At 36.6% G+C, this 16,468-nt stretch overlaps 1 protein-coding gene across 4 annotated transcripts in view; it reads left to right on the top strand.

The window, feature by feature from the left end:
* MAP3K1 (mitogen-activated protein kinase kinase kinase 1) overlaps window positions 1-16,468 on the top strand; it is a 65,060-nt gene that overhangs the window by 23,502 nt on the left and 25,090 nt on the right. For all 4 annotated transcript variants that reach the window (XM_052777500.1, XM_052777498.1, XM_052777501.1 and 1 more), the window contains exon 2: window positions 15,723-15,873. In XM_052777500.1, coding sequence (XP_052633460.1) covers window positions 15,723-15,873 — 151 coding nt within the window. The remainder of the gene's footprint in view (window positions 1-15,722; window positions 15,874-16,468) is intronic.

Here is a 16,468-nt window from a genome sequence, read left to right as displayed (position 1 = left end):
TGGAATGGCAGATGGGGGAGTGGTAAGAAATGAAATCTGAATGTCTTGCATTACTGAGTTTGCTTTTAGATTAATACTCTGAAAAACTGTTTCAACTTTTTTGCATTTCTTTCCTTATAAACTTTGAACGCTGCTTAGTAAAGAAATAAACTTGCAATTTTTACTTTCTCTGTGTTGTCCCATGGAAAAAATTTTCAGTAATATCTCTGAACGTCCAGTTTTACAAATGTTCCACGTGATTTTCAGTTTGGTAGCATTCTCTGGGATTCAGTTCAGCTTTTTTTAAAGACTACATTAAAATGCTAAAATAACTATCTCTGTCACATACTGCTAGTGGATTGAAAGGGTTTAGAACTTTGTTGCAGCTTGCTGTGAGCTGATTTATGTTGCAAAAAAATGCAGTACTTCTGATTTTTCTTTTTTATGCTCTAGTTCAACTCTGGCCTATAGACTAGACTTTACATGTCCAATTTCTCTTTTGTTGTATGAGTATATCCTTTAGTTGGAATATTAAAAATAAAATTGTCAACTTTACTTGTGGTTTTGAGTTAAAATTCAACATTGCTATGTAATTGATTTTGTGTTTTCTGACGAGCTAACTAGGGAAAATGTTGCATCTTGTGTTTATGTATGACAGGTTTTACAAGATTAATTACACAGGGTTTTTTCTTAATAGCCTAACGTTAGTATTTCTTGATAAATTGACCTTTAGGAAGTTGAATTTAAAAGTTGCCATCAGGAAGTAGTTATTTTGGACTGAACTGCATTGAAACCACAGCTTTCAACTGAGGCCTCGGTTTGAAATCTGCTGCTTTTGTGTAGTAGCTAGCTCTATGCTGACAATATATCATCTCTAGCTGTGCCTCTTCCCTGAAAAGGGGAGCACAGCAGTCTTCATGAGTCTTAAATGCCTGTCACACACTGCTGTAACTGCATTTTGTCATTAATACTTGAATTAAATTTAAGGATGGCATTTTACAGTAGCACGGACTCCTAGTCTAACTGTATGTTTGCACATTCCACCCAATGCCGAATTTTGTGTTACATTGGTTGCACTAACGTTGTTGGGTGGTAAGTTGAAAACTGGTCTGCTCTAGGAGACAAGGGCTGCAATGTTGTTGTATCCGTCTAGAGCAGGTTAAGTGTGGCTGTAAGCAAGACTACATTTTCCTACTTTTTGTCATTGCAGTGTTGATTGTGAATTAATTGCATTGAAACTATCTGAAATCCAACATTGCTGGGGGGCAGCGTTAAAGCTTAATACATAGGCAGGTACTGGTAATGGATAAAACACCTCTGTGCATTAAAACAGTATTCGTGTTAAAGTTTTCTTGTAGGGAAGGATACATGTGATACACTTGCAGCAACATCCAAAGCTCTTCTGTCTTGGTTTTGAAACTTGACGGAACTACAGAAATACTGTCCTGCACAAAGGGCTTTGTGTAGTAGGCTCTCTGCTTAACATGTGGATTTTTAAAATGTTTAATGTATTGGCAGCAACAAAATTTAAGATGAAGTACATTCATTTTATGATCCCTTCATAAATGAGACATTCATACCAGGGACTGACACAGTTTACATGCTTTTCCCGTAGAGCTTTAACTTGCTCTGCAAGAACTTTCTTCAAAAAAAAAAAAAAAAATTCCAAGGACAGTGCTAATACCTGTGAAACTGAAAATCAAAGCTCCAATATTTCTTCACTTTACAAAACCAAAATCATGTAGGGATAATTTGAATAAAATCTCTGCTATTCAGGACTGAAGTTTCTCTTGAGCTGTTTTAAATAAAATGCAAAAATGTTTTCAATTCACTGCTGCCTGAATCATATTCACCAATTCCTAATAGTGATTGTTCTTGCTGATCAGGTGGTGGTGATAGTGACAACTAGGAAGTAGGGGAATATAAGCAAAATATTTGTAATCAGGCTTTCACTTATTTCAGATGGCTTCAGAATGGTAGCACTTGGGCATATTATTTTTTAGGGAGGCATGGTGAGAAATGTAGAAAAACAATAGTTGTTACAAGGAAGTGCTTTCACTTGAGTATGTTGTTGGCAGTGGACTTCTGTGCTAAAGATTTCAAGGGTCAAATAACTGAATGAAATGCATTCACATAAGTTATACTATTTGTCTCCAAATCTGCTTTAGTGATGGAAAACACCTTAAAAAAAAAGGGGGGGGGGGAGGGGGGGGGAAGTGGATGTTGATATTTGACTCTATTGTTTTTATGTTCTAGAACAGGCACTCCTGAACCGGGGGCCTACATGTTTCTCCAGGGCTTATAGCTTAGTTATATTTCACAAGTTCTGTAAAAATAAGAAAAGCAAGGCTTTTCTGTACAAAGGTATCATTTTAAAATTAAAAATAAAGTCTGCAAATCAAGATGTTTGAAAACCATGCTGTAGATTTGGGCTTGGTAAGAAAGCCTTCTAAAGAAAACTTAATTCCTTGTAATTTTAATTTCAGTATGGCCTTGCTTGTCATGTGTAATAGTGAAATGTCATCTTGCAGACAGATGATAGGAGGTTTCTCTTTTGTTTATACAACTTTCTCAAACATGTATCATGAAGTTTGAGAAAACTGGAACTACTTTGTATGTATGTGGAACCAAGTGATTGTTTAACCTATCAAAAATGTTTTTAATTATTTTAATTTTGGCACCTTGAATAAAGTTTACTTTTACGTATACATTAATTTTTATTAATAAAGTTACTGTTATAAAAGCATTATTACATTCTGGTTTTTCTTGTCTCAGGGAAGCAGTACACTGCTTTCACTTCACTGCAAAGCTCAGGTAAGCATTAGTGCTTCATGATAGCCTTACCATGTTTTATATCAATTTTTTAAATTAGTTCCTTTGGGTGGGGAGGGAGGGATAAAGCAAGGAAACCTTGTCATTTTTGTACGTGAATACTTAGGCAGTGTGAACTTCATGTGGGAGCATCCCAGCATTCTTCCTTATATTGGGAATATTCATGAAAGGGCCTTGCTATTATTATTTTAGATTTCTTAATGTAAGTTTATTGATAGTGTCAGAATTCTGGAGAACTGCTCCGTTAAATTTTAGACTTGCTTTGTTGAGGGCGAACACAATTGTGGACAGAAGATGGATGTTTGAGGATTGCATTGATGAGCTTACATGAGTAGTCCACAAAAGCCTAGTGTATAGTATTGCAGAACAAACACAATCTTTGTCTTTTGGGCTATGTGGGAGAGCAATTTAAAAATCTGAAAGTACACTTGTATGTTAATGTTTTTCCTTTGAAGCCATGGACTTCACTGGGTGCTGCTATCTCAGCTGTAGCAGTGCTTGAGGGTGCTACAGAAACAGTTAATACTGCTTCCTATCTATACCTTTCAGGGTCCTTTAGCATGGATGAACTGCATGGCAATTCTTAACCAAATTTTTCTTGGTTGCTGGTTCATGGCTTGGAGTCTTTCTTGCAGTTCTGCTTTGACTACCTTAATTGAAAAGCTTGAGTGGGCCTCAGGCTTATTCTGTCAGCTACCTGAAAGATGGTCTGAGTAGTTGTAGATTGTATGTGATTGAAGAAAAATCGGTGTCACTGGTCTTAAATGGTAACTGATACCTTATCTGGTCAACAACATACAGGAAATCGGAACCTATTAGCTTGAATGCTGATAGTCAATTTCTGATTAAGTAAGCTTAAATGGGCAGACAGTTTAAAAGAAGGATCTGACATCAGGCACTTGTAAAGTACTAAATACTCTATTTATTCCATCTCTGATGATTGTCAGTATTAAATATTTAAAACAAGTCCCAAGTAAAGTCAAACTCTAATTTTAAGTCCATCATTATAATTCTGTTTCTCAAGTTCCCTTTTTAAGGGAATCTAATATGTGAGAGAGAGATCTTTGTCATTGAAAACGTCTCCTCTGGCTGAAGTATACATTTATCTCTATATTCCCATGCTCCAGATAATTATCTTACAGATATACTTGGTATGCATCCCACCTAAAATACCTTTGGTGCTTATCTTATAACCAATGCTGTGAATACAGTTGTCTCAATAAGCAAGTAAATGCTTTTTTTTGTAATCATAATTATTTTGTAGCTTCAGCAATGCACAACTACTTCCTCTTCTTCTACGACAATGGTTGTTTCTTTTCTGTGCTTGTTAGGATAAATGAAAAAGCTTTCTTACAAGTCACTTTAATGTGATGCTTATCCATGGCAATAAAGAATACCACTTGAGTGCTGCTGTTGATATTTTTTTAAATATGTGTTTTTGAGATTTTTGACAGTTTTAATTTTTTGACTTTTTATAATTTTTTGCAGTCCCTTGTACATCCACAAAACTTGTGTACCATGATTGCCTGTGCTTATTCCCATTTATAAATTTCATGGTTTTCACAACTTTTTTTTCCTCCTTCCCTGATTCCTTTGGATCAATAAAAAGATGACATTGGTAAATTTAGCTAGTCTGGTTTTGTTTAACAATAGTATATGAAAGTTTGAGTTACTGTTGTAACTGCTTGCCAGCCAAAACCCATACAGTTACCCTGGCGAGGAGATCTCAGAATGGAGAATGAACTGGAATTGCTCTCTTACTCAGTTGTGCTGCTGATTAGACAGCACAGTGAAAGATTAACTCCCCAGTTCTGGAAAACTTTCCTCCATTCCACTTCAAAGAGGTTTTTTAACAGCAGTAAGAATTTTTTCAGTCTTATGCCAAACAGATACAGTTGGTATGATCCAGAGTTCATTATTACTTTAAAATATTACTACTTATTTTCAATATATTTTATGGCCTCAATGTCCCACATGATGTTAGAAAACAGATTTGTTCCAACTACCATATAAGTACATATACCAGGATGTTTGAATAATGCAGTAGTGGGAGATGGGTGAATATCAGTGTAGATTTGGGGTTGTTCAACAGTGCAGTTTATTTTGTCCTGTTGGTCATGTCTTTTAATCTTTCCGTTGTTCCTTAGATACAGAATTGCTTTCAGTGTTCAAAGTGGCATGGTGGCGTAATCAATACAGTGATAATATTTTACAAATTTTTACAAACCAATCACTTTACACAATCTTGATGGAAGGAAAAGATTTCTTATAACTGTCAAGCACAGGAATCCTAAAGAGTGCTATCCTTGAATCAAAAATTGCTGTTTAATTTCAAAAATAAGTGCAAGAAATGAAAAGCAGCCAAAGCATTCCCTGGTAGACTGCTGGAAGATGGAAGTGAAGGCACCACCCCCATCTCCCCCATAGCATTTACTTGATTTGAATTCAGAATCTTATCAGATGACTTTTTGCAGGAAGTATAGGTTTGCTTTTTTGGGTTTTTTGTTTTTTTTTTAAATTTTATTTTTTCACTTACTACTTTCCCTGTAATGATTAATGAAGCCATTGGTCTAGAGAACTCAGGAGTGTGGTCAAAGTGGGATGTAGGGAACTGGCGTGTAGAGCTGTATGTACTGAGCACTGGTTTTAGTAAGCAGAGATGACAGAGTGCTTTATGGCCCACAAAACCTGCTGAAGGTTGGCAGTAGTCCACTGGAAGTCAGTATCCTAACTGAACTCTGAAGGTAATGAAGGCATCTTTATTCACTACCAGTGTCTCTTTAAACTAAGACTTCGCACTTTATGTCAGATACTGCTACTCTTTTTCATGAACCTGGATTTAGTAGGACCAAATACATCTCACTAGATAATAAATGAAACAAGCAAAATTAATTTAAGATTGTTTCACAGATAGCAAAAATGATATCCATCTGACACAATAGCTCTTACTTCTTACATCCTCCCTCAAATACTGTATAAATGCTTAAAATTGCTTCTAGTTGCTCTTGCATAGCATGCCTTGATGAAATTAGACTATTCCTTTTAATATAGAATGGTTTGGGTTGGAAGGGACCTTAAAGATCATCTAGTTCCAACCCCCCTGCCATGGGCAGGGACACCTTCCACTAGACCAGGCTGCTCCAAGCCCCATCCAACCTGGCCTTGAACAATTCCAGGGATGAGGCAGCCACAGCCTCTCTTCCAGTGTCCCACCACCCTCACAGTAAAGAACTTCTTCCTTACTTCTAATCTAAATCTACTCTCTTTCAGTTCAAAGCCATTACCCCTCATCCTATCACTACACTCCCTGTTAAAGAGTCTCTCCCATAGGCCCCCTTTAAGTACTGGAAGGCCACAATAAGGTCTTCCTGGAGCCTTCTCTTCTCCAGGCTGAACAACCTCAACTCTCTCAGCCTGTCCTCATAGGAGAGGTGCTCTAGCCCCCGATCATCTTCGTAGATACATAGATAGATATATATATGAAAAAGCATGTTTTGCATAAGTGTAGTGTCTATCTATATAACTTCACGCTCATGCATCTTTCTAGATATATGTAATGCTATTTTTATCTTTTTATGATGGGGTGCCCATGGCTTGTGAAAGAGTTTTCCCCAGGTGCTTGCTAACAGAACAATATATTGTCCCTAGGAGCCTGGGAGGGAATGACTAAACTGAAAGTTGAATGCAAAGCCTTTCTGATCAGATTCTGTTCATGTGGAACATTGTGTCCTTCCTCAAATCACTGGTGACAAGCTGGAGCTCTTGTAAAGTGATGCTGCTTCAGTGTTGTGCTTTCACACTGCTATGTGCATGTGTCTGCAATTTTTATGTAAATTTTTAAGCTAATACTGAACATACCCCTGTTCCTTTAACTAGGTCCATATCAAAGGGATGTGAGCTTACTGCATTTTTACTTTGACTATGTAATTTGTAATTAGTATCAAGAATTAAATTTCTAAAGATGTATGCATTACTATAAATTAAAAACTTCTGTACATTGTTATAAGTGAGATATGAATGCAGCGAAGTTTTAAAATAAAAAGTCAGGAATACACTGAGGATGGTGAGAAAAAATGGTATATTTTTGTAAAGTAGTCCATGTACTTGCTGTCCTGTAATTGCCTTCCTTTGTTATCACAGACCTATTTAGTTAAGGAATTTTTTTTTATTGCTTGCTAACTAGATTGATTTTTAAAATTTTTTTAAGTTACCTCAGTAAATACTCTGTTCCTCATCAGATATGATTCCTTCGCTCATTTTCTCTATAGTATGGTTTTTAAAGAAGCCAAAATAGGAATTACTGAAACTATAACCATTTTTAGCTATATGCTTGCAGAAGTTTTGAATGCCTTTTCCTGTCATTTTTTTGTCTTGTTAACTTGTTATCTTACAAAAATAAACATTTGTAATAGTAGCTGCCATTGTTGAAGTGGGTGTAGTTACTGTATGCTTGGCGTGTGGCTAGACTAGTTGACAGATATCAGCGAATGGTCTCCTTGTTGCACAGGGGGGAGACAGTGCTTTCTTCATCCAGCACAGAGCACTCTGTATATGTGCGAGGGGGTTATATGTGTAAGAGTTAAGGAACTGAAGAGCCTAAGTCTGGGTCTTCATGGTGAGAGCCAGTTCCCCTGTGACTTTCTGCTGGTAGAAAATATGCTGACCACTATGGATGTACCATAAGTGGGTGAAGGGTTCTAATATGTTGCTATAGGGTTGTATTTCTTCACCTAGCAGTTACTCAAAATAGGCTTACAAGGAATTTTTTACTTTATTTCTGCACCTCAGGAAAGCTTTTTGTGTCAGAGCCAAAAATATGTGGAAATGTTTAGTCCTCCTTGACTTTTGGAGCAAAATTCAGCATATGCATAAGTCTTCGCAGGACAAGGATGTTTTGGATGGGTCTCTGAGTGTCAGTGAGCAAGACATCTCTCTTTAGCAAGGTTTAGTGCTTACTTAGTACAGCTGCTTATTCCTATATCATAAGAAATCATATTAATAATATTAATTCCCAGTGTAACTCGGATTGTTTTTTCTTCTCTTTCTGTATTTCTTGTCAATATATTTATCAAAGTAGAGCATAAGGTTAAAAAAGTTTAGTACCAAATAACAAAACCAGACACAGACAAGATAGATAAATAAAAAAACCAAATTGGGATGATTAGCATACTAAGGTCCTGCTTCATGACTCCTAAATGCTACTTCAGTACAACTAGTAGATGACAATAATAATTTGTTGTAATTGTCAGCAGTGTATACTAAGAAACAAATATAACCCTGGTGACAAATAATGATTTTTATCATGGAAGCACGGCGGTTGAATCATTCTTCAGAAAAGAAAAAGAGCAAACCTGTTAAACATCTTACTCGGTCTCTGGTCTCCTTCTGTAAGGCCAGAGATTGTTGGGTTTTATAACCTTTTTAATTTAAATCATTTAAATACTTACTTGTTTTGAAAAGAGTAAGTTTGGTTCTCCATTTGTCTTACATACCATTTACTGCCTAACCAGTTATTAAGACTTAAAAATTTTAGAGTGTGTTATGTTTCTTTGCTAGAAATAACATGTTTATAAGCCTTTAATTTTTTATTTGCTTTCTTATGTCATTTATTTTTATGATCATCTTTTGCTGAGAGAACTTTAAAATTCTCTTTCCAGCAGCAATCTTGGAACATTTTGGTATCTGCTGATAATTCTGTTTTGAACGCTGTCAGAATGGTCTAAATTTCTGTTCTTGTTTATAACTCCTCCAGAAATGATTTAATAAGCTGTAGCTTTTGAAACTGTATGTAGCTCATCCTCTCCAAGTTACTTGTTTGTATGCTATCTTATTTCCACCATTCTAATTGGAGGTGGAGAATGTAGTATAAATGGTTTTATCTGCTTATCCCTATCGTCTTAAGCTGATCCAAAGTATAATTTTTTTTGTATAAAATATCTGATGTTCTTCTGCATTGGGGATAGGGGATTTAAATTGTCTAAGAAACTCCTTATCCTGTGCGTTATGTGTGGAGACGTTTTACTCTGCTCTTGACAGTCATCCAGTATGCAATAAGCAATTTCATCTTTAAAAATAGGACAGACACTTAACTCAAAACAGTGTGAATGTTCTCATATACCAAATATATAGGCATATAAAAATAATCTGGAATGAGAACTTTGCTTTAGGACTTGTATTTTGGGTTTTACTGTACTTTTAATCCATCTTTCTGTTAATGGCTTCAGACTTTTACATCAGCAAGGACCATATCTGTTCTGACTTGATGCTTTCTATGTCTTATCCAATTGCATTTCAGCTAATGCTCCTGTTTTGGGGTATGACAGGCTTAAAGAATCTGAATCCAAGTTCAGTTTGGTGCCTAAGAGATTAAACTGTATACTACAAGTAAAGAATTCGATTCTGTTAAAAGGGGAGTTGACTTAGGTGATGTATGACCAGATAAAAACTTGGTCTTCAGCAAGAGATAGAGGGCTCTGGTGGGCTAACCTGGGAAAAAAAAAATCCCTTTCTAACACGTATGCTTGACATCCTATAACCTGGTGCATATGAACTAATCACATAACAGACTGTCAGTGAGCACTCATATTCCAGTCTATTTAATGACATTACTGCTGTTCTTGGAATAAGGCCCAGTAGTATGTTGCACCAGGATGCAGAGAGGGCTTGTATATTCTCTTCAGTTGCTGTAACATGAACTGGACATACTAGATTCTGTTCTCTCTTGGATACTGAAATTTGTCATACAGTAATAAATTTATGGATCTTTGTGTAAGCTGTGTTACCACACTTCAGATATATTAGTCTAAACACATAAAATTATGAAAATAACAAAGCTGCACAATTATTAGTAGCTTTGGGTCTTGGGTATCAATCAAAATTATCTACTTCTGTAATTTCTAGAAATTCTGCTCGGTAATAGCATAAACTTTTAGTTTTGTAGAGATAAAATACCAAATTCCCTCTACAAACCTTTTAGTATGAAAGTAAAGAGTCTGAAGATCATGTAATATAACTGCTACTTTTACATCTTGAAAATACCACAGTATGTGTATGCCTTGATGCATCTGAGTTGGTACTGGGAGACTAAGTAATAGCAGGAGGGATTAGAGAGCCCTAGAGCTTTTATAATACTTGTTTCAGATGTCTGATAGCCTTCTTGGGAAACACGCGGAAGAGAGAAGCCCATTTCATTAGCTTTGTAGCAAGCGTCTGTTGCAAACAGACTGGTATTTCTTGGCTTGTTTTGTAGGAGGGCTCATTTTGAGTGGCTACTGAATAGCACCAAAATCTCAAAGTATGGCTAGGTGGCTTCAGAGCAAGCAATCCAACCAATATTTTACATATTTCAAGTAAGTGGATTTGACTTCATAGGAGCTAGAAAACCCAGGCAGGTAATTTACCTCTGTAACTTTAGACATCCATCTTTGGAGATTTGAGCCTTCATCACTGAGGGGATGATCCTTCTTGACCAGGGCCTGTGAGGTTCCACTGAAGGTGATGCCTCAGTATGTGGAGTTAGAGCTTTTGTTGTGAATATTGTCCTGTCAGCAGTGAAATACTCTCTTTGACAAATGCACCTTTTGACATACCAGTCTTCAAGAGAGATGCCTGATAAAATTACTTTACAGGGAGAGAAGATAAGGGGTGTATCAAACTGGGACTAAATAATGATCATTACCAAACTAGTAGAGGTGTAGGCTCAGTAGTTCTTGTTTTAAAGCCAAATAACTGAATGTGTTTTTCTTTCATGTTTTCACATTCTGTACAGGTTTGTTTCCCTTCTACAGAAAAATGGTGGAAGAAATATATGTTTTAGCTTCTAAAACTACTTTGATGTAAGGATACAGTGGCTGTCACCAGATGGTGTTTTCCAACAGCGGCTCTTGCACTGCAGCCTGGGATCCCCAGGGCAGCAGAGGTTCCACAGGAACCTGCTGGGTGTTACGTTTCTCTGTTATAATTATATCTGGGCACCATTATGCTTCTTCTGTATTTTTATAACATATAAATGTGTTTATAGTTTATGTTTCAAAATATATGTAGAAGATGAAAGTTTATTTGAGGTAGATAGAATGATGTTTCTAATGCAGAATGCTTGTTAATGATTCATCTAAATGACATAAGAAAGTGGCAGTTTTTTAATGTGAGTGAAAAGCAAACAATGGATGTAGAGTACCACTCAATATATACTCCTTGTGAGCTTCAGTGGATGGTGTGTTGGCCAAATGAAGAGAGCCTAGGTTGTTCTGAAGGGAAGATGAAGAAGAGCTATTGGAGAAGCTGAGGCAGCTATAAAAAAGAAATACGGTTATTGTTTTGTCTTTTGTGTTTGTCAGGTACTCTAACAGAAGAATAGAACTTAATTTCACGCTTATATAACATTTGGCTAAAATCCTCATAACTATTTTAGGAAGCCAGATTCATTAGTCTCTACAAAGTAGTGTGTCTGATGGTGTCTTTAAGTGGCAGTTGCTGCCATTTAGTACCAGGTGGAGAAAGTTCCCTGTTAAGTTTTTCATTGTAACAGAATGTGCCATACCTGGTCTTTTGCTTTGTTAGGATGGACACAAATGGTTAGATGATAGATGCCAGCAGTAGTGGATCAGGAGGAGAAGGAATGGGAGACTGGCAGGAGGACAGACCATGATGCCTTGCCCATCTTGATCTGATTTTTTTAACTGATCTTGATATCATTAAAAATGCTTAATGGCAAAAGAGAAACCGTGAGCCCTACTGGAAATGTTAGTGGCAAGAAGTTATCTAAAACACTAACAGCTGACGTCAGTTCAGGGAATGGCTAACTCTTTTGTCCCCACTCCCCACACTGAGCACTGCTCCTACCATGCCTCCAGGCCAGCTGGCTAGCGCAGCGTTCGGAGGACCTGTTGAGGCTTGGGTTGCAGGTAGCTGCTTGCCCATATTCTTAATTCTTGCTTAAGGTCCCCAAAATGAGCTCTGTACATCCCATCTAAGCTCACCCCCAGTATTGGCTGTCACCAGGTATGGCATTTGCACTGAGCAGATTATGTAATTTCTCCCATATTAGTTCCTTCTCGTTCAGTGCTTTTCCATCAAACCCTGGGGCTCTTCTCCTCACAACCTGTTGTTAAATGTGTTGATTGTTCTAATAAAGCTGCTGTGTGACCACTTTTGTTCATGAATGTTTTCCGTGGTCACCCATGGTTTGACCACTGCTGGTATGCAAGTTACCTTTGCTAACTTGCTTCAGACAAATGTTTAAAAAAAAATATCAGCAGCTAATAACTTTTTTCCTCCCTATGATTGGGTATTTGTGGATATAGCAGACAGAGCTTCCCTTGTCTTGGTGAATTGACTCTTTCCTCTTTCGGAACTTGCCTTTTTCCTGTTTTCCTGCTGCTAATAAAATCTCATCCAGCATGTCTATTGGATAAAGCTGTTGGCTTCTCTGCTGTCTTATTTGAGCAAAGACATCTAACTGTTTCTAAACATTGAGAAGCACACGAAAATGAATTGGAGCTATGATTTAGCTTTCATATACCATTATATGCCCTTTGTAAGAAAAATACTTGCAGAGAGTTAGTATTAAACTCACTGAGCTATTCAGAAGTAAATCTTGTGTATTTAGCAATAGTTTGCTAAATAACACATGCATACCTTGTTTTAAAATATTGAATCATTGATCCATAGAGAACAAGTTGTTAATAATCTAACTATTCAATTACTGTTTGCAAGTCTTCAAAATTAAGACACAGAAACAAAGGACAATGTTTTGCCGCCTTTGTTGCACAAGACGTTGCAGTAGACCGTTTCCATGCAGTACATTGATCTGATTGTATTTAGTTTTATAGTTCATGAAGCAAATAATCCAAAGTGAATAATGCAGTTATTAATGTGCAGACCACTGAGCTTATGCATTAAAAACAGTAGTCATCACACTGAGCTTGCTTTGTACTTTAGTATTACAATTTAGATCCATTTCTTTAGAATTTCTTGACTAATAATACAGGATTGATGTCTGTTGGTTTAAAACTCCTAATAAAAAGAATTTAAAAGATCCTTAATGCTGCCTTTTGGCGGGGGGGGGGCAAAGTTTAAAAGTTAAAATTTATCTGGAAAAGAAGCCTTGTATCTTTTCTGCTTGATGCATGAAAAGCTGAAACATTTAAGAGTGAAATCCTTTCTTCCTGATGAAGCAGAGGGGTGGGCTGGTGAGAAATGTCAGGCTCCCTGGTCCAAGCTAGCATGTTCTCTGAGATTGTCTTTTTGGCCTGCTCCTTAGCTTTGTCACTGCTGTTCAAATAAAGCACCACCTGGCAGTCACTTAAGCATATTGTTACCTTGACTTACGAATAGGTTCTGCTGTATGAAGATCAGAATGCTCTGTACCCTGCAGGATCAAGTCCTGGGTAGAATACGCTCTGGATTTATTGGTTTTGTTTTGTGCTGAGGTACAGTGATGTGGAGATGGGCAACCTAGCCATTGTCATGTAGGAAAACATCAGCTTGCCTGGAATAGGTGAGGGGGCTTGCTTTAGATTAAAAAAAAAAAATAAAAAAACCCCTGCAGGTTCAGGGCCACAAAATGAGGATGTTCTGCAGTATGCAGGAGCTTTATGCAGTCACAGGAAAAATATTTTTTCCACAGACCCAATATTTAATAAATATTTTAGCCAAGCTTGAGTTAAAATACAAAGTTTTCTTGAGCACTTCAGAAACTGTTCGGTAAAAATACACATAATACTTAAATTCTGTGAAAAGTTAACTGTTGTTTACTAAGCAAAAGCTTTCAGACTCAGTTGGTCTTTCCCACCTGCATGGTGAAAAAGCACAAGAGTTCTTTGTGCAGGCAAGAGTAGATTGGTTTAGCTGTCACATGAGAGGAAGATAGCTGCTTCTGCTTTTTACAGAACAAGCACAGATTGTAAAGCCTCCACTGTTGTATTACATTGTTCATGAATTCAAGTCCACAGGCCTCTAAAAGACTTTTTTTATATCAGTTGGGAAGTTAATCATGGTTATAAGAACAAATGAAATACTGTGTCATTCTTTCACTGTTGGGATAGTGTTTTCTGTCCTGTATACAAAGTATTCATACAACTGGGATGGTTCATGCCATGGAATCACTAATATAAAAAACAGAGTAACTATATTTTTAACTTGCACCTATATTATTTCAGAGCTGTACTGTTCTTACGCAAAGATTTCTGTCTTTGAACTGATTTTTTTGACTGAGGAGAAAATGTAAAGTTTTTACACAATAGTTTTTTCTCCTGTTTTAAACTTAGGCACTCCATTTGGACTCTACCTGCTGCTGTAGTATCTTTGTGTTTCATGAATTATCACTATTTTTTTTGTCTCTGTTTCTAGAAAGCAATAGTATGGAATTCAATGCTGGGACAAAAATATTTTTTATGTCACTTCCATTAGTTTTGAAGTTGAGCAAGCATTAATGCTTAACGTCTGAAAAAACATTTATTCTTAGGTGGATTGTGTTTCTATTTATAAACACTTTTAAGTCTTTAATTGCTAGACACAGTTTTAAGTGTCTAAAATTGGTTATTAACAGTAGGTTTAGATGTTGCTTGAAAAAAAAATTATTTTGTTTACAGTATCCATCTGCTTATTACGTTTCAGCACTGAACAGGAAGAGTTATTTCCTGCCTCAGAATACTTTGTTTCCCTTGTCTTTACAATGAGAGAAAAAAAATAACAGGGGTACTCCTGACCAGTGAAAATGTCTCATTTTTCTAAGCAGGGATTTGTGATAAATGAACCTTAGTGATGAATATAGGAATTGTAATTTTAACATCATCTTATTGCAGTGAATGTTACAGGGACTATGTTGTAGGTCATCATCCAGTAGATAAATGTACTTTTAACTGCATAGCTAAATGTTTCAGAAGCTGAAGACCACATGCATGAAAGCAGCACTTGTAACTGAATTATTATATAGTCCTATCTTCCACTTTAAGTTGTGATTTTATTTTTTAAATAAAATTTCATTCTGAGAGTTGGCTTGATCAAGCTTTCTTATTTTTAAAGATGGCTAACTTCAAGAAAATGGGGGGGGATCATGTGCTGCTTAAGAATGTGGTTTTGTTGGTGATTTAGCAGATAGCTCAACAGAATCAGGAAATCTTCCAGACTGTTCATATTTGTTTTTCAGTGTCTGACAGTATTTTTTTCTTTTTTTTGTTGTTGCCAGCAATCACAAGCAACTACTTTGCTGTAGGTCAAAAAAAGTACAAGCCCAGATGAATTACACTTTCATTTTACAAATACAAACTTGCTATCAGTTTTGCTATAATTATAGCTGACTTGAAGAGCTTTTGAGTCATCAGTCGCTCAGAAAGCAAGTCTCAAGGCCACTAGCCTCACTTTCATGACTTCTGTGTCTAGTTTAAGCATACTTACTGTGTATTAGTTTATAAGTTCTCTTTTTTGAGGAAGAGCTCGTGTATAGTAAGAGGCACTACATACCTAGCTTCTTGCTTGTGCATGGTATGAAGATGGAAAATTTTCACCATTAATTTATATTAATTTTGTAAATTGTTTTAAAATAGAGATTGTAAGCTTTGAATTGCCAAGGAATGCATGAACCATCACAACACTTGTGAAACCTTTGCTGAATGACATGACATATAGGGTAATTTTTGTATTGGTTTAATATTTGCCAAGACCTTCCTTTTTACTGGGTGTCCAATGTTACAAGCAGTGTACACATTTTAAACAGGTGTGCTGCAAACGGCAGACTAGTGAATTAGTCGTAACTCTTAAAAGGCTTGCTGCAGTCAGTTGGAAGTAATGTTTTAGCAGCTGTGTTGTAAGGAGAGGGAGACTAGGATGGCACAAAGTTTAAGAATGCTGTGGTATTATACTTTAACTAAAATTAATTGTGTTTATGACTATTTTTTTTTTCTTTGCTGTAGTCGTGACATGGAGAATAAAGAAACCCTCAGGGGGTTGCAGAAGATGGATGACCGCCCAGAAGAGCGCATGATCAGGGAGAAACTCAAGGCAACGTGTATGCCAGCCTGGAAGCATGAATGGCTGGAAAGAAGAAGCAGGAGAGGCCCTGTGGTAAGTGGCACTGATGGAAGGGCAGTATCTGTAACAGCTATTACAGATAAAAATCCCTTAAATTTCTTTCTATTAGAAACCTCTTTTTCTTAACAATCTGCATACTATTAATTATGGTCCTCCTGTTCATTTTTTGTGAGCTGTTTAACAGAAAACTGTGGTTGACTTTCTGAAATATACACATTTATTAAGCTTTATTTTTAAGAAAAAGGCATATAGCTGCGCGGCTGATTTGTGTTGTATAAAATAACACTGTGACAACACTGCCCTCTAATGCCAACAACAAATGTAGCTCCTGTTCATTAGGTAAGAACTTGAGTGCAAAACTGCACTATAGTGCTTTGTACTCCCTTGATTCTTAGGGGTTTCATGACTTCGCTTTTCCATAGTTTGAAAATGTTAAGTTTTCTATGTATTGTAATGGAAGTGCATGGAATTTTTGCTAGATCAAAAAACAAACTGCAGTCTTACTAGAAGCAGAAAAAAACCAAAGCTGAGTAGTAACTCCTTCACACAGGTCTCAACTCTGCTAAACTTTGGATGCCAGAGTATTCTATAACCTTTTCGGTAACACTTTTGTATAAATGGTTCAGAA

This window comes from Harpia harpyja, chromosome Z (assembly GCF_026419915.1).
Source record: "Harpia harpyja isolate bHarHar1 chromosome Z, bHarHar1 primary haplotype, whole genome shotgun sequence".
Lineage (NCBI taxonomy): Eukaryota > Metazoa > Chordata > Aves > Accipitriformes > Accipitridae > Harpia > Harpia harpyja.
Note: the sequence above shows the minus strand (reverse complement) of the source record. Positions and strands in the feature narration are given on the sequence as shown.